We start from the raw sequence: 26,675 nt of genomic DNA on the forward strand, positions 1-26,675 counted from the left end.
CTTGATGCTCAATGAGGATTTCTTTGTGACTTCCTTCACGTTTCCAGTTCAATGCGACTTGTATGTGATCTGCTGTGTGAACTTCATACGAGCCAAAAGTGTCCCGCATGCGCACAAGAGGACACGACGACGTCGCACGCAGCGAGCGTGCTCAGTGTTTATGGAAGTAAACATGGATGGTAACGGTGGAGCGTATCTGCCACTCCCCCACCACCACCGATGGAGGAAACAGAAGTGTGAGCGCTAACTAAACTAGCATCAGCAGCCAAGTACTGCCTGTGTGTTCTGGACACTTCCACCCCGAGGGAGTGCTCTGACGGGGTGGAAGTGTCCCCTGACCACGCCGAATATTCGGATATTCATCATTAATTGGGCCTGACTATCCAGAGAGCAGAAAGTGCTATTGGGACCAGAACCACTAGTTATTAGAACAACTATAGACAATAAATATTATCAACAAATGAGCCTTCCAGCATCAAGCCCTCCTCGTATCTCGACCTCCGTCTTGACAATCCGACAGCCTTGATATTCGACATGAAAGAAGGTTTCACATTTAGTACATTTACATAACTGTATATTTATATAATTTTTAAATATTGAAAAGAAATATCTTAAGCTTTGCTGTTCTCATCTTCTTCAATTCAAATTGCAAAGTTTGTCTCCAAAACTTTAACTAAACGAGCCAAAATAGACGAGAACGAACCACAACGAAGACGGAACCATCCACATTAACTGGTTTTGTCTTATTGCCCATTTCATAATCATGTTCGTGCTTTAAAGCTACGACCTGGTTCATGAGCATTTCCACAAAAAACTGTTTAGCCCCTAAAAAAAGCACCAAAATGTTCATTTTTATACATTTCTACACTAATATGCACTTCTTCTAAAGACCCACATGGATTATTAAGCTCTATTTAAAGGCCAGATCTCGTTTCTCAACCTTACATTGACGCTAACCTGAAACAAAAACAAGTTTTAAGAACATTTAAACAAGGTTTCGACATCCAAAAGTTGCTGCTTTCAGAGTCGCGGCGGCTTTTTGTCTCCTCATCCACACACAAGCCTGAAGAGATCAATTTTCTGAGCTCTGCTGTTTCTGTTTTTTTTCTTCCTTCTTCCTCGCGTGGCCTCAGAGATTCTGTCAGAGGAGATAATTGTTGTCTTCCATACGCCGGCGCTGGCTGTAGGGACTCACCTGCAAAAGTACATGCAACGCGGTGCAGAGAAATCAATACGGCCGCGCTAATTGGGCTCTCAGCAGGGAGTCGGCGAGCGGCTGCAACTCACACCCGGTTCTACAAGCCCGAGATGATGAAAAGCAAAAATTGAATGTGACGCACAAGAACTGTGGCGCCTCTTAATTAACCATGAAAAAAAAAAAAAAGGTGTTCTGCAAATATAATACATTTAGATTTCACTTCTTCTCGTCTCGGCTTTAAATCTAATCCAACCCTGGGTGGCTGCGTGCCGTAGATTCACCGTAAACAAACATTTTCTACAGTTCAGCCGCCGATTCTGTTTGGCTTCAGTGTCCCAGGTCTGTTGTGTTGAGAGGAACTCTTCAGGAAGTACGTGACGAGTTGAGAGATAACACGACTGTGGTCTTTACAAATGCTTAAATATGGTAAAAAGGTTCAAAACTTAGAGTTTAAAATCAGCAAAACTGAGAGAGTTAAAGAAATATGTTGGTGCACCGTCTCAGAGTTGACTTATTGACTGTTTGTCTAAGTTGCATCACATACTTTGGCTGAATTTTCAGGATTTTCACCAGCAAAAAAAACAGCAAGGAAAGCAGTTTAAGGATCACGTACAGCGTCTTGAACTGTCGGTTGACCTCTAACCTTCTCGTGAGTCGTTACGATTGACTACAGCTGCTGACTCCGAGATTAAATCGAGTTTTTAGTCTCGTCAATATGTTGGTTTTTCAATACGGGGACACAAATTATGAGCAAAAGTAAGGAGTCAACTGAGCATTTCTACCTTACAACTGCAGCATATGGATGACTCTACGACACAGATTCAGACGTCCAGAGTTTCATAAAGGGTTGTTGCATCCCAAATAATCACGCAAGAAAGAAGCCCTTCGTACAGAAGCTGCACCTTTAGGCTCCACTGAAGTCTGCTGCTGATGGACAAAGAAAAGGCCTTCTGGAGGAAAGTTCTGTGAGTCGAGGCCTTTAACCCCAAGAACACCAAACCTACCATCAAGCATGGAGGTGGTAGCATCATGCTCTATAGTAGGCCCCATTTCAGGTTCAATATCTCCAGAAATATGACTCCCAGAGCCATGAAATTTGGTGAGGACTTAGAATTGTTTCCAGTGTATCCAAATGACTGAATGCCTTCAACAGAAATGACATTTTTAATTATTGGCTCTTGAAAACAGCAACATTTGCCACCATTGACATGGGGGAACAGTTTAGAAACAGCCAGGAGATAAGAAAAGGCCTTCTGGAGGAAAGATCTGTGGACGGATGAAAAGAAGATAAGAAATACGTTTGGAGAAGAGAGTGGGAGGCCTTTGACCTCAAGAACACCAAAACTACAATCAAGCATGGAGGTGGCTGCATCATGCTCTGGGGCTGTAAATGGATCACCTCTACATTCTTCAGGAAAACCTACAACCATCAGCAGAAGGTTGATCTTGGACACAGTTGGATGTTCCAACCAGACAATGAGCCCAAACACACATCAAAGTGGAAAAGAAATGGTTCCATCAGGCTGGAATGAAGGTTCTAGACTGGTCTCCCCAAAGTCCTGACTGAAACCAAGACGACAAGTTTAGCTGACCTGCAGCGATTCTGTCCAGAGGAGTCAAAGATGAACCAGAAGCTGGTGGACGGAGACCAGAAGAACCCAACTGAGGCCACATTTAACCAAATATTAAAATAGTATGTATATTTTTGATCCAGTGGATTTTGTTTTATTTCCAGACCTTTAATTAATCTATGAAAGAACCAAAATACATGATTGTATTTTAAGACAAAGACGTGTTTTAATAGAAAACACAGAGTAACAGGAGCCACTGGAAGCCCAATCCCGCCCTGACATACGTGGTCTTTACAAATGTATGCAAACTCTGGTTTACGACTGCATACGACACCGACTGCACATAATCAGCGTCTCTTTGAAGGTTTTAGCGGCGACCAAACAACCAAGAAATTGCCCGACACCCTTCATTTCCCCGAATCTAAAGAAAAAGCAGTGAAATGAGTTGCTGCTGGCTGCCTTTGTGCTTCCACTGTATGTTGGCTTGTGTGGCTGGGATTGTTTCTCTCTCTCTCTCTCTCTCTCTCAGACTCTGAATCAGCAGGTCCCTTCGGTAAACAAGGCAGAGTGATTGTTGGATTTGCATATTCCTGAATAAATTATATTGCATTTCTGCGATAAGCAGTGCACTACTGTTTGGTAGCTTTTCCTCCTCCTTCCCTGCCTCCTCTCCTCTTTCTACACCATTCACGCATGCTGCCACAAATTAACCCTGATCACGAGGGACCACGGCAAAGTGAGAAAGCACTGCTCAAAATTCATGTTTTTCGGCGGTAGGAAATCCATGCCATTGGCCCCTAGTGGGGCCCGGACTGCCAACTACGTGGATGGTTAATCAGGCCTGATAATGATGCATGCTCATGTCCGCCACCAAGGACAAGGATGGCAGCAATGGTGGGAGATGGAGGGTAGAAAGCCTGGGAGGAGAGGAGGTGGAGATTAAAGAGACGCGAGCTGGAGATGGAGGTGGAGAGGACTGAGTCTATGAAGGAATTCGCTGGATGAGCTCGTTTAACGTGGGTGCAAATTGATAGTTTGTGCGTGCAGCCAAACAGGCATATGGACATGTGTGCATATTCACACAACTGTGTCTAATGGGGCTGAGGGATGAGGTTCTTAATACATCCACACACTGTAACCCCTTTTTAATTACAGCCCTGGCATTGCTAAAGAAGCAGCCATGAGAGAGAGAGAAAAAAATTCCTCCATTAAAACCGCATGTAGGCCTCAGCCTTTCCCCCCCATCGGTTCAGCTGATGGCTGCTTTTTTTCCCCCCCTCGCTTCCTTGGGAGGATTGGGCTGGTGGTATTTTGGCTGCGAAAAGGAAACCGTCGGACGGCAGGGGCATGAATATTCCAAATGACTAATGTTGCACATGCTTATTTTTGACATATCTGGCTTCCGCGGGGAAATAAAACACTTCTAATGCAGGGGGACCATCTGTTATCTGTTGCTGGTGTTTCAGAGCAGGCGGATTCGCTGCACGGGAAAAAAAAAAAAAAAAAAGGAAACACACACTCGGGCGGCGCAAACACACACATCGGAACGCAGACACGATCTCAGCGGGAGGCCGGCGTGGACGGCGAGACGCTCCAGCAGCAGAATCCGTCGGGAGCAGCAGACAGCCTCTAAACTCCCGGACAAATTGAACGCCGCTCGTTCTGCGTTTTTTCTTTTATTATTATTTTGCGTGTTTGTCAAACGCGCTGTAAATCTGCAGGTGACGGCGGATGCACACGCTTTTTTTATGCCAGCCATAAATACCGGAGGCCCGTCTCCTGGCGGCAGCTGGAGCTGGAATGAACTCGCCGCAGCTTCTGCATATGCATCCTCCCTGAGATTCGCTTGAAACTATGGCCACAGGAAGAGGTGCGGGAGGTAAACAAAGCCCTCTCATGCATGGGTAATCTGTTGTTTTCAGACAACAGCCGAGCGTCTGGGTTACGCTGGAGCAATAAAAACGGATAGCTGGATTTCCCTTTCAGCGCCTCGACCGGTGCATTTTCACGGCGATGATGATGTTTCTGAGAAAGACATCAGCCGTCCCATCAGCAACAGAGGATAATGTACGAGTTTAGACCCAGAGGCCGCTTCTTAAAGGGAAATTGCACATTTTTATGTAAACAAACCTCAATAATGTCGCTCTATAGCTCTGCTAGCGGTCAAAACCGTCGCCAAAGTACTAAAACTGCAATTATTGAAGACAACTGGAAGAAATGTGCAGACGTTACCGCAGCAAAGGAGATAGTAGGAACATGTAGGGAACGTTATTAGAACGTAAACAAGTATTATACATGAGTAATATTAACTAGTCAGTGACTGACTGCACCAAGAGGACACTTCTTAAAGGGAAATCGCACATTTTGATGTAAATAAACATCAATAAAAACCAGCCAGTAACGCTGCTCCACAGCTCCACTAGTGGTCAAAACCTCTGGCAGGGACTGAAGCAGAAAGAAAACCAACAAATAAACAGAGAATTTATAAAATGTTTAAGATAGTTGGAAGACATTTACAGAGTTGCAGCAGCAAAGAGGATAAAATGTAGTGATAGTGGTGCAAAAATGTACAAACAAACAGTAAATACACATGAGTACCGTTGATATCGTTGATAATTTACTTTAAATAAACTATCAGCTGCTTGTATTGTTAAATTATCAGCTAAGTTTAAGGTGACTTTAGTTACCATCCATGAACAATCAGAAAAAAATAGAAATGCACAATGACATCGTCGTCGTCAGTATCGGTCGATTAAGGCTTTAAAATTAAATATCGACATTTGATGAGATCAGATTTAACTCTTTCTGGATCAATAAAGCACAACGTATAATGTCAGACATCACACCTGCAGATGGATGAGCTGCACAAGCCATAAAATAAAACATAAAAAATAAAAAAGAGCCTGTAATAAATCAGCTCAAATAATAATAATAAAAAATAAAAAAGTGAAAATTATGAAGAAAATAAATCTAAATACACATTTTTAAATTCTAAATCAGAAAAAGAAGCTTTAACTGACTAAAAATGATAGAAAACAAGCCGCACACAAAAATAAGTAAAACATCTAAAGCCCTAATTTTTATCTAAAATGAGCACCGACAGGCTAAAAGTTTAGTTTTGTTTGGAAACGTCACATAAAAATAATGACGGTAAGTTTTACATTCGATCAAATGAGATGAAATTCAACTTTTTGTCATTGCAAAGAGCACTGAGACAACGAATTCAGTTTATCATCTAAGACATTTAGAGTACGAGTGTAAACAGTGGATGTAAATATGTAGGATATAAGAGTATCCAACATGTATCAGTAATATGCATCTACGTTGGAGTAAAAGTGTAAATTTGAGCAGCAGAGAAGCATAATTATAAGTTAATGCAACTACAAGAGAGAAAACAAAACGTGCATGAATCGGCAATCGACCGAAATCAGCTGGAAAATATCAGAATATCTGCAAATAATCTAATGAATCAAATATTTGTGCCGTTTAAAAACCTGCACGTCAACAATGAACTTCTCCAACAACGAACCACAATCAGTTGGTTAATTAAGAACTCCGAAGACGAAAAATGTGTTGAATTCTGTCCTGGTGCATCGTGAGAACTTCTACGGATTCGAGCCGAACTAGCATCGGACAGAAATCACATTGAATGTAAAACTGGTTTTAACTTTTGTTCAACACCAATAGAAGCAGCTGCTGCTACGAAATCAAAAGATGAGGACTGTGTAGCATCACAGGTGAGGCAGCTAGCTAGCTAGTAAAGACTTCATTTGTGGGATCCTATCTGATCCTATGAGCCACTTTTCCCACCAACAGGCCTCGTTGTAGTTGATCCACTACCTCGATAAAAATCGTACGGCAGGAAAATTTGTGACACAATGAAGAGATTATTTGGATCGTACAGGCGTGCAACGTGACTACATCTTGTCACGTCGTGAATAAAAAGAAAGAAAGAAAGAAAGAAAGAAAGAGGAGGACGGTGGTTTAATAACTTACCTTTGTCGGCCGCCTCTAAGTGAGGATCTCCGCCGGCTGGTGCGTCTTTGATCTACGAGCACATAATGGAAGCAGAGACGGAGAGAAAACAAGGTCAGAGATCTGTGCGCTTCAAGACCTTGGGCATCACCTGCATCGCAACGTACAAAGCAAACAACAAAGCCCGGCGCGTACGCCAGAAAGTGATTTTAAAAAAGATCATCTGGGCTGGAGTCCGTGACTCTAATGCGCGACTCCCCGCAGACGCCGGAGACACTTGATGTTTTCAGAAACACAAGGTTCCTGTGCGACGCTCCCAGGAGCCTCCGAGAGGCGGTTTAATGATGAGAGACAACACGCCTGGATGCTACTTGCTCTGCTCCAGGTCGCGGGGGAGAAGCAAGACAATTTGAGGCCTTTAATTTGCTTTTACGGATTCTGGATCCTGTGGAAGGATCGCCAAATACTGATATCTGCTAATATTTACCCGCGGCTGGGATTCTACCTGAGGACGGAGGAGCAGAAGTGTGTCGTGCCACATCCTGCTGCTGATGCTCGTCGCATTAAAGAGAACAATACGACATTGTGCACAGGCGGCGTTGTTTCTGCGCCGCCGAGGAGGACCGAATGTGACAGGATTCCCACATATGGGACAGAGGAAATATGGGTCTGATTTGATGACACGCCGCATGCTGTCATTTCTCTTCCCTTCACTGGAAACCAGACTGTAAACTCAACTGTGCAAAAGTGAGAGGCGTCGCCAAATGCAATGTGACTCACCAACCTCTGAGGAGAACAAAAAACCTGCCTAAGATCACTGTGACATCTCATGCAGTATTTGCAGATTTTTTTTTTTTGTTTTATTTATTTTTTTATTTTTTTTGACACATTGGACTGAATACAAATGTGAGAATTGTCATGCGGGAAAAATAAATAAATAAAAAAAACCTCAAGAAAACATGTCACTGACTTTCTCTGCTTGACAAGCATTTTAAAGGAACGACACGGAAACGCTATTTTCATGAGGTTTGCTGAGCTCGGGTTGGACGTCTGGATGGGGATTAATGTCGAGTTCTGGGTTTTTCCTTCCAGCATCCAGGTTACAGTGATCTCGACTGTCTGAAGAGACAACGAACAGAGCATCCATCAATCCAGATCTCTGAGAAAACGTTCACTGAATGTCAAGACGATTTGCACGAATTTAACGTGCAGGGATAACAGTGAAATGGATGCAGAAATGCCCATAAATAAACTAAATCCACCTTAAAGAAAGACAAAAGACATGTTGTTTAACTGTATCAGGTACCAGGAGATGGTAAGATATCGTCAGTATTAACATATATTTACGTTTTCTCATTATATTGATAGAAAAAATGATGCCGTCACGATTGCGTTTCCCTCAAGACATATTTGTTGTTGTAATTTAGTCGCAGCCAAACGACCAAAACAAAACATTTCTTTATACAAAATCTAAACATAAAGCAGGTTAATGATTATCCGTTGATCGATTTAACCGATTAAAATTATATTAAGTGATTAAGCAGAAGACGAAGCTCATCAGCTGTAGTACCTGGTTGCGCCACCAGGTGGTGCTTCACTGTTTATTAGCATAGCGACCAGAGGAGGCGTCACTCTGACTCAATTAAGTTTACATTTGTAATCAGAGAGCATTGTGGGGGTTTAGCTAGCAAAGGGCAAAGACTTCTATGGAGGTTAATGACTCCCAACCACAGCTTTTAAATTTGAAATGAGCTGAAGAATTGAGTGGTGAATGTTAACAAGCAACTTTTATCAGAGGTAGCTCTATCGGCTATGATTTAATGATTAATCGATAATTCGTTGATAACACCGTCAACTGTCAGTTAGGAAAATAGTTTAGAATTTGCGTCTCTATTCAAAACACAACACATGTTGGCTAGCTTTGACATGAGGTCACTCCTATCTGAGCGGCAACCTTCGGGTCTGGAAAATGACGCCATTACGGAAAAACAAAACCTGCAGTTCCTCAAATGGCCACTAGATGCTGGATGCAAAAACGAGTCAATCCCCATAGACCTCTGTGTTAAAATGACCACCTTTACAGCAAAAATAAACATGTTTACAACCTGGTGCGAAAAGAAGATTTGGTCTCTGTAGCTAACTTCCTGTTTCACAACAGCTGTACAGAAAGTGGATATTCATAGAACTCATCTGTTTAGATTGTATGAAGGTGTAAAGTTATCGATAATCAAAGGTACAGCTACTCGACTCTTGCTTGTTTTTTTGATTAGCTGGACGTTAGGTGGAGTCGGGCACTGCCAAGATGGTTGTTGTGTTCGGAAAGTCCATGAGCGTGGTCACGGATTTTTATAAAACACTTATAACCGAACCTTATGGGAAAACATGCATGTTTGCCTTTAACTATAATACTTAGATTATGTCGTACACAGCAAGTATGTTCCTGCTAAAGTGCATCTAGATCTACGAAGAAGGCCGACGATGTCTAAGCCAACATAAAAACCTGGACTATATCCAAGTTTTCTTGACTCTCATTCCATTCCTGATATGAAATGCGGCCCTTTTCACCACTGTTTTTGGTCGACTGTAAAGAAACCCAGATATCACTGTGGAGCTACAAATCAGCGAAGCCTCCTCGTGGCGGCGGCGAAGGCACGCCCGGCCACAATAGCCTCAACAAGACAGGGTCTCCCGCTCGCATTGTTGCACTACGAGAGGCAGAAATAATGGAAGCATCACTTCAAGCGCCGTCTACCTTTTTTCTCTCGCCGGTTCTTGTTTGTGTCTGAGCGAAGCGAGACACTGGCAGAGCAAACCCCTTCAAGCAGCCAAATACGCCGCTCTCAGAAAATCAGCCGGCGCAAGAAAAACAGAGGCTTTCTCTCTTGAAAACTGTCTGCCTTTGAAGGATCTTTATTCTCGGCATCCCCCCTCGGCTGCCGGAGACTCGTGTTGCCGCTTAGACGCAACAATGGCGGCACCGCGGGTATTCGTCCGCCGAGATGCCGAGGCCCGGCGAATGAAAAGAGGGGCGCGCGTACCCAGGAAGCGGCTAATTAATTGACAAGCAGATATTTCTGAATTTATAATCATCAAACAGACTTCATTTTGTCCCCCCCCCCACCGCCGTCCTCGCCAAACCCGGCTTCCCAGGCGGCTTACTTAAGAGACTTATCTTATAAATACAGCCCTAATCAAAATAAATGACTAAAAGCTCTAAGGGAGTTGAAGGCTATACGCATTTACATCAGAGGAACTGATGCAATTTAAACAGCCGCCTGTGCACCGACGACTCAGGGTTCAAACCGCAGAGAATCCCAACTTATGTAATACTTCCAGTGTGTGTGTTTTTTTTGTATGTTTTGTTGTTGTTGCTCGGTTTGGCAGACCTATATTCATGACAGCCAAGTAGGAGAGACACAGCCTCCTTCTTTTCTATGTGTGTGTTGTATTGAATTCCCACAGCAGCTCGGTGAGTGTGTCACATTTTACAGAAATTTTCTCAATATTTAATGTGACACATGCTTCTTTTTTTGTTCCAGTGTGTTTTTCTTGCATCTGTGTGGTTTAAAAAAAAAAAAAAAAAACCCGTCGAACGGCAAATGTTTACTGCTTAATATTCGTCCTGCCGGTTTATAAACTCGGCTGCTGAGGAGAGGCGCGGTGATGGATGGATCGTCCAAGTTTCGCCTCGGCTTTGATTGATATGTCGCCGCCACCGAGACCGATGCGACAGATTGCACAGACTGCGGAGCCACGACTCGGCGTCTGAAAGTCCAACAGCTCGCTGGTAATTTAAAGGAAAGCTGTTGGAGAAGTTGAACACGAGGGATTCTGCCGGTCAGACTCGAGGTATACGTGGAGACTGCAGAGACCTTGTATCTCCGCAGAGCTCGATGTGTTTGGAGCTAATGCGAACTGAACTCGACTTTTTGTGGAAGTCTCGACGGACTGTAAGTTTTAGACAAAAGTGCGGAGAGGAGGATCGATGTGGACTCCATGTGGGATTGGGCATCCGGTACAGCACAGTCCTCCTAACTTGCCGGTAAATGGGCTGTTTCTGGTGAATTTTCTGACACCTAAAGTTCAATTGACAGTTAGTGTCAAGAAGTGGGCGTATGTAGTACGATCTGCAGCATCACATACATCCAACTACGCCTAGACAAGACAGTGATCGTCTGTCCCACTGGTGACGGACACTTGATCGAGTGTTCGCCAGAACACTGTTTGATAGTCTCAAACGTCTTAAATACATCAGACGCAAACCCCAAAAGGCGTAACGCTGTGGCTCATTAACAGCCTGTCAAACCATGATCATCAAATCAAATTTCAATCAACAAACTGAGTGGTTTTGTGGGTGTTGTAAGTCAGGCAGCAGCGATAACAAGTGCAAAACGGGACAAATCGATTGGAAAATGCTAAAACAACGCAAAACAGGACAATTTCGAGACATAAACAAGAAGATAAGAAAATATTCAGATGACCAAGAGCCAACCAAAAACCGAGAAAAAAGAAAAATCTCCATCTCATGTCACTGGGTGTGTTTTTGATTGTTGTGTATCTTCATCTATGAGCTAAAGCGGCTAAACTTGAAATTAGCTTAAACAAAACATGTCAATCACTGTTGATTAAAACAACTGAAAATAAGCGTTTTTGTCATGACTGAGGATGCTAACTTTTCAACACATTTCCTAATCAGTCATTGGTCATGTTATCAATCAATACTCAATAATCACTAAGACGCATGAAGCACATCCTTGCATTTATAACCACGGACACGAAAATGCTATCCTGGTAAACTTCAGCTTCATTCCAATGATAGAGCAAAAAGCCGGAAGTCATTAACCTCCACAGAAGTCTTCATCTAAGTCTAAACCCAACAATGCTCTCTGTTTGCCAACACAGAACTGTGATTGGCCTTCACCAGTCGTTACGGCATCGAACACAACTTATAAGCAGGAACAGGAAGAACCACCTGGTGGCACAACCAGGTACTGCAGCTAATCTACAATACAACTGTTGAAATATGCAAAGTTATTTACCTCAATTAATATGAAAGAATCAACAGAATAGAATCCCCAACGTCCCCTATCCTACCAGCGAAGGCATAAAATACTTTTTTTTTGCTCTTTGATAAAGTTTGACCAAAAGCCAAACATGATGCAAACCAAAGCGCCCAAAGAAAACGTTATGGCAAGAACGAGGCCCAACTGCAAGAATCAAGGTGGTGCTGATAGTCGGGTGTACAGGACAACAAAATAAACATAGCTACTGAATAATAATGTGATGACAGTAATACGGTACGTCCAACACTGATGGGTTTAGTTTCAGTTTTGTGTGGAGATGGTGGACTCATCATGAAAACAACAACAACGGAATATATGTATAAGGAAAATGCATTGAATAGTTATTGGAAAAAAGACATGGATGCACTAGTATGTAGAATTTCGGAGATGTTTCGGGACAGCAAACTGTTTTGAACTCTGGTCACGCCAACTTTCAAATGTGTCGAGTTTAACAGACGTATATAAATCGTTTAATTTAGCTGATATAAACTGATTCCTGTGCACAACACTGCTGTCATAATGAGCTCATCCCTGATGCCTGAAGATCTTCTTTTCGACACTAATTAGTAAGTTACTGTGCAAATAAAGCAGTTTATATTGTTTGTGAGCAGTTTGAAACGCAAACAAACATACGGCCTAATGACCAGCTGATGAAGCGGTTTAATGGCGCCCTTCCACCACTAACAACACTAACGGCCCGTTCCTCCGTCCACTCGGTGTAACTCGGCCACGTTTGAGGATCAGACGCTGGCAGCGTTTAAGAGCAGATCAAGGCGGCTCAGACGGTGTGTGGCGGCGCCTCCGAGTCGGCGTGAAGCCTCTGCGAGAGGTAAAATAATGACGGGCGCCGGCGGACGGACGGACGGACCGGCGCCACATGTACCGGGCCTCAGGCTGCGCAGCTGCCAGGAGCTTCTTCCCTCTTATCCGCCGATTCCCTCAAACCTCTGCAGCTCAAACAGAGCACGGAGGTGGTTCTTCACACGAGCGACAACGATGGACTGATAACGAGTTCGTCTTTTCATTCACTCCCTAATAAAAGCTTCTTCTGTCTTTTCTTACGTGTTGCCGTACTTTATTTCTACATCACTTCCTCTGTTTCTCCATGTTTATAATAATTCATACAAACTAAAAAGTCGTCAACGTGCATCATTTAGAGCTGGAAATGCTGCAGCCTCTGATTAAAAAACCCAAAAAGCAGATGAGTGTCCGTATGCCGGCGTTTCCACCACCAGCATCAGATGGATCAGCAGAAGTCGGACGAAGATTTAAAGAAGCAGCTAAATGACGAGCAGCTCGGCTGAAGGGCCCGGAGTCTGCGACAGAAGGAAACCGAGGCTGAGAGCGGCGTCGGACCACAAAGAAAGACTGTCGCCTAGCGGACGCCGACATATGGGGCTGTCAGGCGTCATCGCGTGCCACTTCCTGAGCTCGACACGCTGAAACTGAGGCAATGCGCCCCATGAAATATTCACCAAAGTTGTCTTTGCTTAAAAAGCGAGCGGCGGCGGGAGGAGGGGGAGATGGATGGAGGCCCCCAAAAGCTCTGGATGTCAGCTTTGCTTAGGCCTCTTTGCAGCAGCGACACCAGCAGGGGTCCATTAGCGCCTCACACGAGTGCACCTCCGAGCCCCCCGGTCCCAGGAAGACTCCGGCTCTGCTCCACATTTACAAAACCTGCCGCCGCCGAAGACAGTTCAGTGTTTCCATTGTTGACGTGTGATGGCGGCGCCGCGTTTTGTCACAACACGTGCAGTCGACGCCGCCGTCGCGGCTAAATTACAGGCCGGGACGCACGCTAACGTTTAAAGTTGAGCGCCGTGTATTTACTGCCATTCTACACCGACGGCATCTGTTTGCAAACACCAGCAACCTTCAACAGCAGCTCTGCCAGTCTGGATGGCTTCTGAGCTGATAGGACAATTAAGGACGTGTTTCCCAGTCAGAGATCTAAAGAACGGAGGCAAGCTGAGCAGAAGAGGATATTGTAGTGTGATCGAGTGTACAGGAACTGACTGGAAATTACAATTATAACGCTGTGTTGTTTGTTTAATACCTTTTCTCACACTTTGTTGACATGTCCTGCTAAAAGACGCCACAAAGCCTCACAGTGATTATTGTTTTAGTACCAGAAGCAATCTTATACTTGTCCAAAATAATTCAAAACTGATCCGAAATGACTTTAAAATACTGACAAGTATCTCAAAATGTGTCCTAAAAAAATTAAAACATGTCCAAAATGACTCAAATTAGGTCCTTATTTATTCAAAACCTATCCAAAATAACTCAAAATGTGTCCTAAATGACTTAAAACGTGTCCAAAATAACTCAAAACATGTCTGTAATTATTTAAAACTTATTAAGAAAACTAAAAATTTGTCCTAAATTACTTTTAAAAGGATGAAAACTAACTCAAAATGTCTCCTACATGCATGAAAATTGTCCAAAATAACTCAAAATATTTCCTAAATCAATCAAAACTTGTCCAAAATAATTCTAAATTGGTGGTAAATTACATAAAACTTGTCCAAAATAATCCAAAGTTCATTCTAAATTATTTAAAATACGCCCATCATAACTCAGATTTTGTTTTAAAGACTACAAACTTGTCCAAAATACCTTAAAATTGGTCCTAAATGACTTAAAGTTGTCCAAAACAACTCAAACTTGGCTGGTTTGTCCAAAGTAACAGTAAATTAAGACTTTTTAGTGTCATTTTACTGCATACTATCCATAAAAACATCATAAATAAATGAAACATCCTCATCTATTTACTGCGTCGGCGGTGACGCAGCAACACCGTGACACGTAGAAGTCGTTTTAAAATCAGAGAAAAGACTGAATAATTAGTCACTAATTAGGCTGTAAGGGAGGTTTGGTGACTCGTTAGCGGTCTTTGTGTTCGCCTCCGTTGCCAGGCTCACGTAGCCACGTTAGCATGGCGCCCGGCGAGGAATGAAACGCACCATTAGCCGCCGCCGTCGCTACAGTCGGCAGCTAATTCAGTCTCTTTGTGTCGGCACGAAAAGGTCAAAACTGTCGTCATGTTTTCTTTAACAGCTTTTTCCTCATCTGGAGTTTTGATTTGGGCGTCTGGAGAAAAGTCAAAGAGCCGAGGACGTAGAAGAAAATGACAGCTAGCATACGTAGCATTGGAGGCTAATAGCAAAATAGCACACCTTATCATGAAGCCATTTGGTAAGAAATGTGCCACAAATTGTCGTATTATTTTACTTTCCCTTATATTTATTTTTGCTTTTCACTCTAAATAATATTGTTTCAGTTATTACAACAACTTCTGATGAAATTAAACTCAACAAATTAATAAAATAACAAATTAGACGCTAACGAACCGTCCACGAAAAAATAAACAATAAAACTACAACCACTTATTTAACAGTTGGTAGGAAAATAACAAGGTTTAAAGTTGATTTCTCATCAAAATCAAGCTGTTCCAACTAGCATTTCCACAATATTTAAGGGGAATATTTCAGTATTTAAATACTGTAAGTTTGAACAAAAGACTTTAAGTTGACGAACATAAAGAATTTAAGTTGCTCCAATTTGATTTTTCCATAATTATTGTTTAAAAAGAAGCCTTAAAGTTTATTATTATTATATATTTTTGGCATTTATTAAGTTTTTCAGATTGCTATTTCCGCACTATTTCATGTGTTACGTACTTAAGTAACACATTTAAACTGACGAACAACAAAATATAAATCGCTCCAATTAGACTTTCTTCACTAGTTTTATTTTCCGTGTTTTTGTTCATTAATTCAACAACAACCTTGTTGGCTAGTGACTGGTTTTGAGCTGCAGTTTGTTCGTAAATAAAATAAACTCGAAGCTGCTTTACTGCAAATTTTCGAGAGCATTGAACACATTATTCAGTATTTAGTCGTATTTTTGGCATTGTTTAGTTGTTTCTCTGACAAAAACAGAACGATGGACGCTTCGTCTGATTCTTAGGGTTGCAGATATTTCCTGGTTTAACCCAAAAATCATTGAGCAATCTTTAGATTCCCCAACTGAGGCACCACAAACTAAAATTTACATCAGTATTAGTGGTGATAACTTATTTTTTTAAACTAACATCCATTTCCAATTGCGTCAGCAGCAGCTGTTAGCAGCAAACTTCTCCAACGATCCCTACACGGTAAATAAAAAACAGGTTTTGTCGATTCCCGCCTGCGAACAATCGCTTCATTTGATGCCCGTATGTATTTCAGCGGTGTTTTGGTGGAAGGACGGAGGACAGGAGTTTGCCGTATAATTCACAGCCTATGATGGAGCAACAGCGAGATAAGGCAGGCGGACGGTGAAATCTAATCTGAACCCCGATGTTTTTTTGTCTATGGAAATGACTAGCTTCTTATCGGCGGAGCGGGTTATTTGAGCAGATTCTCGCTTTGGCTTAGCGACGGGACTCAATCACTGCCGCCCGGCGATAGGCCTCACTTTGGTCCTCTCATCTTTTTATCTGGAGGAGCGGAAATGAAAGGATGCTATCTGGCACTTTCCACGTCCTCGGTTCAGGAGATGAGGAGCGGCGGACATTTTCTTTTAAGGCTCCGGCTGTCAGATGGAAACATGTGGTTTATAAAACCTGAGAAATATGCTAGCAGTTTGGAGACTCAAGGAAAAAAACAAGAAGAAGAAGACGAAGGAGGAGGAGGAGGAGGAGGGTGATACGAGGTAATTTGTGTTGTGACAGCTACATTTACAACTCCGCCGTAATCAAGCCTTTGCACACTTCGGTTAAAGGAACACAGTTTCTGCTCATTTTACGCTTATCGCCGAGGTTTTCTCTTGTCTCCACGTTGTTCTGGAGGTTATTGCACACAGCCGGTGGAGATACCGAAGCTTTGCTTTCCTACGTAGGACGGTGTTCGGGTTGTGCGAGGACTTTGAGGACTAGGAGGATTGATGGTCACACATGGTCTGTTTAGTCAGTAACTTCCAGCATCATCATTAGATTCACTCAAAGTAAATTTGCTTCGTCCCACAACTTTGGTGAACTTTGGCATGCAAATTCACACCGTTTACCGAGTCCTGACGGTGCCCTTTGAAGGAATGGAGAGAGTCCAAGCGTTAGCTTAGTCAGCGTCTGCAAAGATAAACTAAACTATGGGAACACCAGAGAGACCGTAAGAGGAGCTGGTTTCAGTAAAAGACATTTTATTCCTGTAAGACTTTACAGCAACGTTTACCATCTTGGTTCAAAGTGCTAGCATGCTAACATTCGCTAATGGGTTATTCCATCTCAAACCATCAGGTTTCTTCGGCTTCACCATCTCTGATTTGCTTGAAACTTTTTTAGCATAAATTGGGGACATGTAAGATGGTATCTGTGAAATTGTAGCGTAATATATTGAATAATTTCTGAGATAGTTCTTTTTTAAAAATGCCCATCGAGCCACTTTTAGGAGTTTTTTCTGCGCATTGAAATTTGAGGCTATTTGAACGACAATATCTCAGAAACCATTACAGATAAAAACCTGAAATTTCCACTATTATTTCTCATCATGTCATTGATTGAAAATCTGTAATATTGGACAAGTAGATCAAATAATATCTGATTATAGGTGAGTTGAAGTATGAAAAAATGGAGGTTGTCATGAAAAATCCCATTTTTGAGCTTGTTTTCAGCAAAAAAATTGATAATGCAGAAGTCAACTGTTGATAGTTTATGAGCCGTATATAGTTGTAGATCACAATAACACAAAACTAAACGTCTACGATCGCTTTACGTTGCGTTGAAGCCGTCGTGGCGTTAGATACTGAACAGAAACAAGTTCTGAATTGGAAATGTTACTGAAAGCAAAAGTATGTCAATAAAATCAGGAAATCGTACGATTGTGTTAAACGTAAACATACTCAAATGCAGAAAAACGTATATTACATCATTAGATTAAAATCACTAATCATGCATTAAGGTAAAAGCAGAGTTTAGCGTTGTAGTAATAACATACAGAACAAGACCCAACCCTAAAGTCACCAAGGTTCTAAGACTTTCTAACAAAGACCAGTCGATGGATTTCACTAACCTCAACCACAAGTTTATTATACTAGTATATTAGAAATAAACAAATGAAAGCGTGAATAAAGAACACGGTTAGCTCTGAGAAATGGTGAAAACCAACGGTGGCTGCTGGAAACCAAGACTGACGGGTCTCACCTTGACGCTGTCTCCTCTCGTTAGGACGTCCCAGAGCGTCCGTCGAAACTCGGCGAGATCGATCTGACGCCCTCCTCCCAGCAAACCCTGAGGGGCGAGAGGGGGGTCGGGATTAGCAAACGGCACACAAAAGCATGTAATATTAACTGTGGTATGAATCAAACATGGGCCCGCGGACGCGTCTTTACAGGCACTCAGCGTATGAGGCCTCTTCCTTCTATTGTAAATTCTTAATATACAAATGTACGCTTGTCCTCGGCGTATACGTCCTGACACGCATCTACGGGAGCGCACGAGCTCGCCGTCCATTGTCGGGGCGCCCGGCGGCCCCGCAGGTAGGAGCTTTATAAAAAGTGCATTACATAACTGATAATAAACCGCACATCATCCGTCTCCCATTCAGCTCACCTCCCCATAATCCCCGCCGCCATATCCGCTCATCTATTCAGGCCGCCCGCTCATTAAATCAGCTCTTTACAGCCAAACGGAGGAAGTTTACTGCTTATAGAAGTCAAACGCCATTCATCACCAGGCGGGGCTGTGGTTATACACATATACGCCGCGTGTTTTAATCCGCTGGAGGACAAACGCATCAGTCCTCCGATCTCGATGAACTCCTGCAGCGGGGAAGAGAAGAAGAAAAAAAAAGGAGGGAAAAAATTGACAAGCGAATTAATCTACTGCCTTTTTTGCCAGCTGAAATGGAAGTCAGTGAGGCGGTGCGTACCAGTGGATGCCCATCAGTCACAGGACCTTGTGCTTGGGAAAAAAAAGCCGAATGCGATGCTGCTGCTGCGGCGGCGCATTGGGAGGTAAAGGATGGTGATGGAGGGGTGGAGGCTGGTGCAGCTTTCAGTGTTTATTCATCTGAAACAGTGTCCCCTGGAAGCCATTTTGGCAGCGATGTATCACAGCGGGCGCTGACCTTTAGACACTATGCACAATTAAGCTAAGCTAATAAACACGAGTGCGGACGCGCCGACTGGAAGGCAGGTCGCTGTGAATCACCTCGGACGTGAATGGCATCGAGTTCTTTTGTGCTTAGGTGGTTCCTTTCAGAGCCTGTTTGTTTCAGAGGAAATGAGCTGAACGGGAGGTTTTGTTTGGGGCTAAAGTTCAGCGTCTGTTGTGGAGGATTTGGACTTTTTCGCTGCTGCTGCGTCTCTTTGTTCAGAATCTTGAGCCTGTTAAAGGAAAACGATCCCTTAGTCCAGATTCTCACACGTGAATATTTGGAAACATGAGTTTGAGTGATGGTTATGCTGTTGGTAATGGAATTATTTGCCATATTTTGAGACTTCAAGGAGAAACTTACAGTTATAAACAGACTTTCATACATAACCGGTATAGATGTCGACCAGTTGGACTTTAATCGGTTCTGTTACTGCCACAAATCAAAATATGAGACAAAATTTTGCCACCTGTTCACCTCCCTGAACCTAAAAATCCATCATTTAAATTTATTTAATTGATTTAACAAAACTACAAACTGCAAAAACAGAAAAACAATGTTGGATTTTCAACTTCCTGACTCTCTTTAACCGTGACGCGCCATTTAGTTGGAAAAATGAACCAGAACTGAGCCTAAAACTGAAATATTTATATATATAGATTCCACACGTCTCATTTCAAAATTCAGCACAAACAGTTTACAGCAAACTGATTCTGTAAAAAATAAAAAATTCTACAAACGTCGGCGCAACCGTGAAGACATGCACGACTCGGCTGTGACCGACGGTCATGTGATGAAAATTCAATAATTTTTCGGCTGAACTGCAGGATGTGTATCTACGTTGGACTGTTTGTGCCAGATTTGAACCCAATTTCTCCACATATGTTCTGGTTTTCTACTTTACAGTAAACAGCAATGATCCAGCTGAAGGAAGTCAAACACGTTGGTTCACTTACTCTCCTGATTATAAACTAATTTTCTAACCGATAGTCGGGGGGATTATCTATTAATTAATTGATACCACGACTCAAATTCAGTTTTTTTCTGCAGTTAAAGAAGAAAAAAAAAACATCTCAATCTAAAAACATTTATTTTTATTGTCCACTTTGTATGTTTGCATTAATAAAGTTAATTATCTAACACATAAAACATATTTATCAGCCCTCAAACTCTTTATTTGACTCTGTTAACTCTTCCATTCACGCCACTTGTTGCCTTTTTTTTAAAAATCATAAACATTAAGTTGATAATTCCACCAGATGTTTATGAGCTTCAGGCTCTTCAGGACTTTTTTTTTTCTTTCGTGCGTAAAAGTCGTCGAACTAAACTCGCAGCACAAACATTAATTTCCGAGCTGGTTAAGTGAAAACTCGCAGCCGGCTGATGGAACAGTATGCAAAGACGTCGCCTTACGAGAGCGAACAGATCAAATAACACGGTTACGTCCCACCAGCACCGCTCGACAAACATCTACCTGGCAGCAGAATATTGGGTTTCTCTCCTCGTCAGAGTTATGAAATATGTGGAAACAGCACAAACAAAGAGAAAGACGAGGTATCTATTAGCACGAACCAGCGGCAGCATCACCACCGGATGTACGACGACAGAGCTGCAGCTTCATTCCTATCAAACCCAGATAGAGACGAGCTGCTAGCGCTGCTGCTTCAGGCTGCTGACAGATGAGGATCCTGCAGCTACATAATCGGAGCAGATTTCCCCAGACGTCCAGAACAGCGGTCATCTCGGCCCGAGCCGACCAGGGCCGAGGTGCGAACTCCCCCCCAGAGCCCCGCCGTCCGATCCCAAGATGGATTTCGCTGAAACCTGGTAATTTCCAGGCTGAGATGTGCGGTTTAATTTGGCGGTGGCAGATTACCGGGGCAGACCCTGAGCGATTGCTTTGTGAAATTATTCCAGCGGCGGGAGGAAAAAGAAAAGAAAAGGAAAGAAAAGGAAATTGCAGGAAAGTTATTGGAGGTAAAATACGTCCACGAATATGAATAATCTGACAATAAAATCCAAGAGGAGAGGAAGTGGAACGGAGGCAGAATGACTCCTGACAGCTAATTAAAATGCAACTAGTTCAGGGAGATTCTTACAAACTAAACGCTTGTTTACAGTAATTGTGACTTAAGCATCCATTGATGCAGCCGGAGCTGATAAGCCATAAAATAATCTTCATCGTAGCAGCTGATTAGGCCACCTGAGGCAAAGTAATTAGGTAAAGGATAATCAAACTTAATACTCTGAAGCTTTTTGGCTAACTTCACAAGGCTTCCCGTTGATTCCTGCAGCTCGTGTCTCCGTTTTAAGGACAATATGGAGTCGCGATACGATTCAGAGTCGGGAGGAAATGAATGAAAACATGTGGATGGATTCAGAGATCCAGGGTCTCCATCTGTTTGGTAGTTTGGAGCCACTGGCGAGACGTAAATTCACGGATTAATCAGGAATAAGAGCGACAGATTAGCCAATGATGAGAAACAGGAATGTTGAAATGCTCATTAGCACTGATCCATCCAGTCACCTCATCAACACGTTAGTCTATTTTTATTTAAAAACATAAAAGGACCCCAGAAAAGTAACTATAAAAGAAAAAAACAGCTGTTTAACTGTAATTATTTTAATCAATTTACTCTCATTTTACTGATTTTTTCCTGTTTTGTTAAATTACAGATAATAACATGTAAAATCTGAGGAAAAAGAAAAAGTTATTTGCAGCCAAAACTGTAAATAATTGTTGTTTTAACAAATTTTCTTTTATGATATTTGACCATAAAATTATACTTTTTAAAAACGAATAAATAAATAGAATTTAAATCAACAAAAAAAGACAATATTATCCCGGTACTTGCTAGTATTTAAAAAAACAAACAAACAAAAACAACAATCTGTATATTAAAGATTGAAAAACAGTAAATAACTTTTAGAATTATTCTGTTTTAAAGCTTCCAGTGACTAACTAAATCACAGAAGAAGTATTAATTTACATGTTGACCCCCCCAAAAAAAACAAAAATGTAAATTATGTCCCAAATTTCAGAAATGTGCATTTTCTTTTATGACATTTAACCATAAAATTACACTTTTTTTTTTTTTTTAAGAAATGCATTTAAATTTGAAAAAAATTATAATATTCAGGTATTTGTTAGTATTTAAGAAAAAAAAGACAAACCAATATGTATATCAAAAATCGAAGAATGGTAAATCTTTCTTAGCATTATATTTAAAACTGCAAATAATGTTTACATCTGAATATAAATAAATAAACTTACACTGTTTTACTGCAGTTAAATCAGGTAAGCATGTCGATATTTTACACGGATTTTCACAATTTTTAAATTTTTCTTTGTTTTCTGGCATCGAGACTTTCACCGAAATCCATGACTACAAGATTAAAAAAATGTTATTAACTGATTCAAATAAACTTATTTAAACATTTTGACGGGTCGAGTTGACGTAATAATGTTGGTAATTGTGCCAACTTGAAACTGTGCGTGATTTAAACTCCACTTTTATTCGTTAGTGGATTGAAAAAACAACTTCGAGGTCAAGGTAAACTCATAAAATCGGCCTGAAAACTGACATTTTCTTCACCAGTTCCGACTGTTTCAGATGATTCGGGCTGATAATTAAAAATATAATTGATCGTAGAAGAACAGCTAACTCAGTGTAGTTTGTTAGAAGTTGTCCTGACTCGTTATTTTTAGATTGTAAGTCGACGTAGCACCACATAAATAAGAACCTTTAAACTTTTCGGCGACAGTAAAGTAAAACCAGTGCTTCCTGTGGCTGATGCCGTTTATTCATCGGCGCTAACTCGTCACCGTCGGCCCACCCAAGTCCAGAACCACACCGGGCCCGTTTCCAGCGATTTCCCTCTTTACCGACAGAATCAGCCAGGTGTTGTTGTCGGACTCTTTAATGGCGCTAATGAACGCCGCCTCTTTTCTTAAGATGAAACGCTGGGACGACGACGGGCGGGTGGACGGATCGATACGCGGCGTCGCTCCGGTCTATATTTTGCTCAGCATCTGGGCCCGGGGAACATTTCATAAAGGCCATAGGGTCGGCTTATCACGGCGCTAAATGCCAATGTAATTATTAGTGTCTGGAGATAGTGGAAAGGGAAGCACATCCTGCGGCAGTACACCATATTTAATTAATAAATGTCACTCTGTGGAGGCAGCGAGGGGAGCGCGTGAGAAAAGAGGAGGAAGGCGGCGGCGGCGAGTGACAACAATACCGATCCCGACTTGAGCAGCACGAGGCTGAATCCGGTACATGCAGAACTGCACTTTCTAACAGCACACAGGAGACCCGGATTACACAAGCGCCAGGATTCGGGTCCGGCTCTTCGGTTTAACCCTTCGCGGCGAGGATGCGAGGCGAGACTAATTACATTCCCATACGTTCACAACGCGGCTAATCCGCGGCGCTGATTAGCACCGAGGATGTAGGGTGATGTTTTAATAGCGTGGGGAGGATTAGAGGAACGGCAGTCGGGAATCCAGAGCGTCAGAGTTCAGGTGTTACAGGGGAACAAAACGATCGACGGGCGTAAACAAAAGGCTCAGTCTGGAGCCTATAGCCAGAGTAATGATGGAACCATCGACACATGAATAAACAATCACGCTGTTTGGTTCTTTCATTGGTTTGTTAAAGGTCTTCTAGAAATATGGCAAAATCTGTTCCAAAAATATACATAGAGCAATGCTAATATTTGGTTTAAGGCCCTTTTTTGTCCATTTTTACCTCAACTTTTGGTTCCAAGCTTCTGGTTGTATCTTTGACTCCTCTGGACAAAAATAACTAAATTTCTTGTCTTTCAGTCAGGACTTTGGGGAGACCAGTCTAGAACCTTCATTCCAGCCTGATGGAACCATTTCTTCACCACTTTGATGTGTGTTTGGGCTCATTGTCTGGTTGGAACATCCAGCTGTGTCCAAGATCAACCTTCTGCTGATGGTTTCATGTTTTAATCCTCCTTCTTCATTGGTCCACTGACTTTGTGTGAAGCTCCAGTTCAGAGCATGATGCTGCCACCTCCATGCTTGATGGTAGGTTTGGTGTTCTTGGGGCTAAAGGCCTCACCTTCTCTCCTCCAGACATGTTTCTGCTCAGTGTTTGTTCCATCTGACCACAGAACTTTCCTCTAGAAGGTCTTTCTTTTGTCCATGTGATCAAACTTTGGTGGAACTTTAAGGTTCTGCTTCCAGAGGAAGAACTTCGTACTTCAAAGTTTTAGGAGTCATTAGAAAGTCAAGGCTGCCATGATATACATGATCTTTACAAGTGTCTGTCAGCTTTTATTCACGAGTTTATACGTAACAATTAAAATATGTAATTGCTGTATTCTGATAAATACTTCAGGATGATTTTCTACAGTTCAAAATTAACTCTACAGATTAAAACATGACGGAGCTCAGATACATGAGATACCAGCGGATATTAACCGCTCCATATTCCTAATAATTAGTAAGAAATTAAAGATACGACTTGTTTCCAGCATGTGTTTGTTAAATTTTATCACATATAGAACAAGTATTGATTAAGCTGTGGTGGTCATAATAATAAAAGACGAAACTGCTTCTTTGCAAAATCGTCCAGTGTTGCTGTCTGGCTCAGCGGAGGACATTTGTCTGCATCATGAATATACTGTTTTTCCTTGACTTTCACATATTTCAACCCTGCACTGCATAACGTACATCCTAAATTGCAGCCTTGCAGTTTGCTGATTGTTTCAACTCCCACTTTCAATTTTAAATCGATTCCTTCTCTTTCAATGTGACCTCAAACCTTAATCGTGTTGAAAGAAGAGACATCCAAAACAGTTTTTTTTTTCAGATTTATTGAGCATAAGCATGACATATTTTCAAAATAATAATACAAACATTTCACGTGTGTCCATATTTTCGTGTAAGATTCAATCCAGGAGGCGTTAGCTGCTGAAAACATTTAATCACCTCTTGCAAATTATTCAGTTTACGAGGAATTAGAGTTGAACCAAATTTGCAATAAAAAACAAGTTTGGGAGGAAACAGCAGCATCCACTTTTTTTTTTTTAATAAACAATGAAGAAATGTTGTTAATTGACAAAACAAGTTGCTAAATGACCAGAACATGACAATAAATGGACACTGATGACGTTTTGGATTTGCTTTTTTACATCAGTAGCTACTAAAGCATGTTAAAGTCTTTTATCGGTATTGGGTTGGTCCATCTCAAATCATCAAGTTTTACAACAAATTCAGTTCAACCGCCTCCAGTTTTTTACAGCTTAAAATATGGATATTTATCAAGATATTTGGGAAATTTTAGCTCCATAAATCAAATACTTTTTGAGATAAAGACGTTTTAAAAATCGCCCAACAATCCATTTTCATAACATTTCCGTACATTGACATTCGAGGCTACTTGAACAACATCATCTCAGAACTATTACAGATAAAAACTTTTCACAGTTATTTCTCATCAAGCAACTGATTCAGAATCTACAGAAACGTCCCAGACACCATTTTAAATGTCCACTGTTGATGACAGACAGTTTCAAGATGGATGAACCCAATATTCAGCCAACTCACTGCACTTGGTTAAGGTTTGGGAAAGACTGGTTTCGTACAGGAAAAGTCAACAGAGACGCAACATGTTCACTGGATGAAGTCTCAGCCAAAGCCGCCGTCGTCCCAGTTCCTGGTCCACAGTTTTTCTGGAGTTCTGCACCTCCACAGCAGCCACTTAGCTTCCATTCATACTGTAAACGTGGCCGAGGACGGGGACGTTGCCAGGGAACGTAATTCGAGCAGCAGTCGCTTTCTCCCACCACAATGTCGTCGGGAAAACAAATTGGTGTTATTAGCATTTCTGAGAGACGGAGCTGAAATAGTTATTATTAAGGTTAATTCTCAGGAGGGGGGGCCGGCCAAAAAAAAAAAAAAAGGAGGAAAATTATGGAATTCTGCTCTTCCATCGCCGTGGCGTTCGCCGGGTGATTGACAGCTTCATTAATTAGCTAGTTAGACTTGAAAGAATGGCGGAAGAATAGCGATGAGCCGAGCGCGGCGTACGACAGAAGCAGGCTGCCATTTAGTTTAATTTTCTGCAATAAAAAATAAAAAAGAGAAACTAAAGGAGCATTTGTATGCAGGGCACATTTCAGACAAAACCCACCGAGTTTGGTAAACAAGGACTGATCGACGACTGTGTCGATTCATCTGACCACAAACCGGATTTTGCATCACGTACCAACATACTGACGTTTAGACGGTTTAAAGCAGATTAAATTTGAACTAAACTCCACCGTTTCCATCGACAGATTTGGACCAAAGCGCAGCTAAACCTTTATGAATGTGTTTGTGTTTAACACCCTCGCTGTCCGGCGACCACCACCGCCATTACCTCCACTGAATTATACCAGATGTAATCAGAAGCTAATTAAAACTCGCCTCGGCTTCACCTCACTGCCTGGTGGTATCTCACAATCAATCTGGCTGATGTACAAGCTACAGTCTGCCTCGTCGCTGCAGTGGAAGCTTCACTGATAAACACTGTTGTTTGTGCAGGAGGCCAAAGCAGATTCAGAAGATTTTAACTGCTGTAGTCCAGTTAATGGAAAATGTGTCATTTTAAAGACATATTAAGTGTTATTCTGGTTAAAATAGTGTGTTTCTATACGCTGGAAATAAGGAGTTAACATCATGGTTGAGCGTTTCCACCTTACAACTACCAATGACCCT

At 41.9% G+C, this 26,675-nt stretch overlaps 1 protein-coding gene across 1 annotated transcript in view; it reads right to left on the reverse strand.

Annotated features, from left to right (window-relative positions):
• LOC103363892 (glucosidase 2 subunit beta-like) overlaps positions 1-26,675 on the reverse strand; it is a gene marked incomplete at its 3' end in the record, with an annotated part of 100,363 nt that overhangs the window by 35,772 nt on the left and 37,916 nt on the right. The window contains exons 9-10 of the mRNA XM_008290844.1: positions 17,989-18,075; positions 6,766-6,817 (exon numbers count right to left, since the gene is read on the reverse strand). Coding sequence (XP_008289066.1) covers positions 6,766-6,817; positions 17,989-18,075 — 139 coding nt within the window. The remainder of the gene's footprint in view (positions 1-6,765; positions 6,818-17,988; positions 18,076-26,675) is intronic.

Source organism: Stegastes partitus, unplaced genomic scaffold (assembly GCF_000690725.1).
Source record: "Stegastes partitus isolate 25-593 unplaced genomic scaffold, Stegastes_partitus-1.0.2 Scaffold698, whole genome shotgun sequence".
Classification (NCBI taxonomy): domain Eukaryota; kingdom Metazoa; phylum Chordata; class Actinopteri; family Pomacentridae; genus Stegastes; species Stegastes partitus.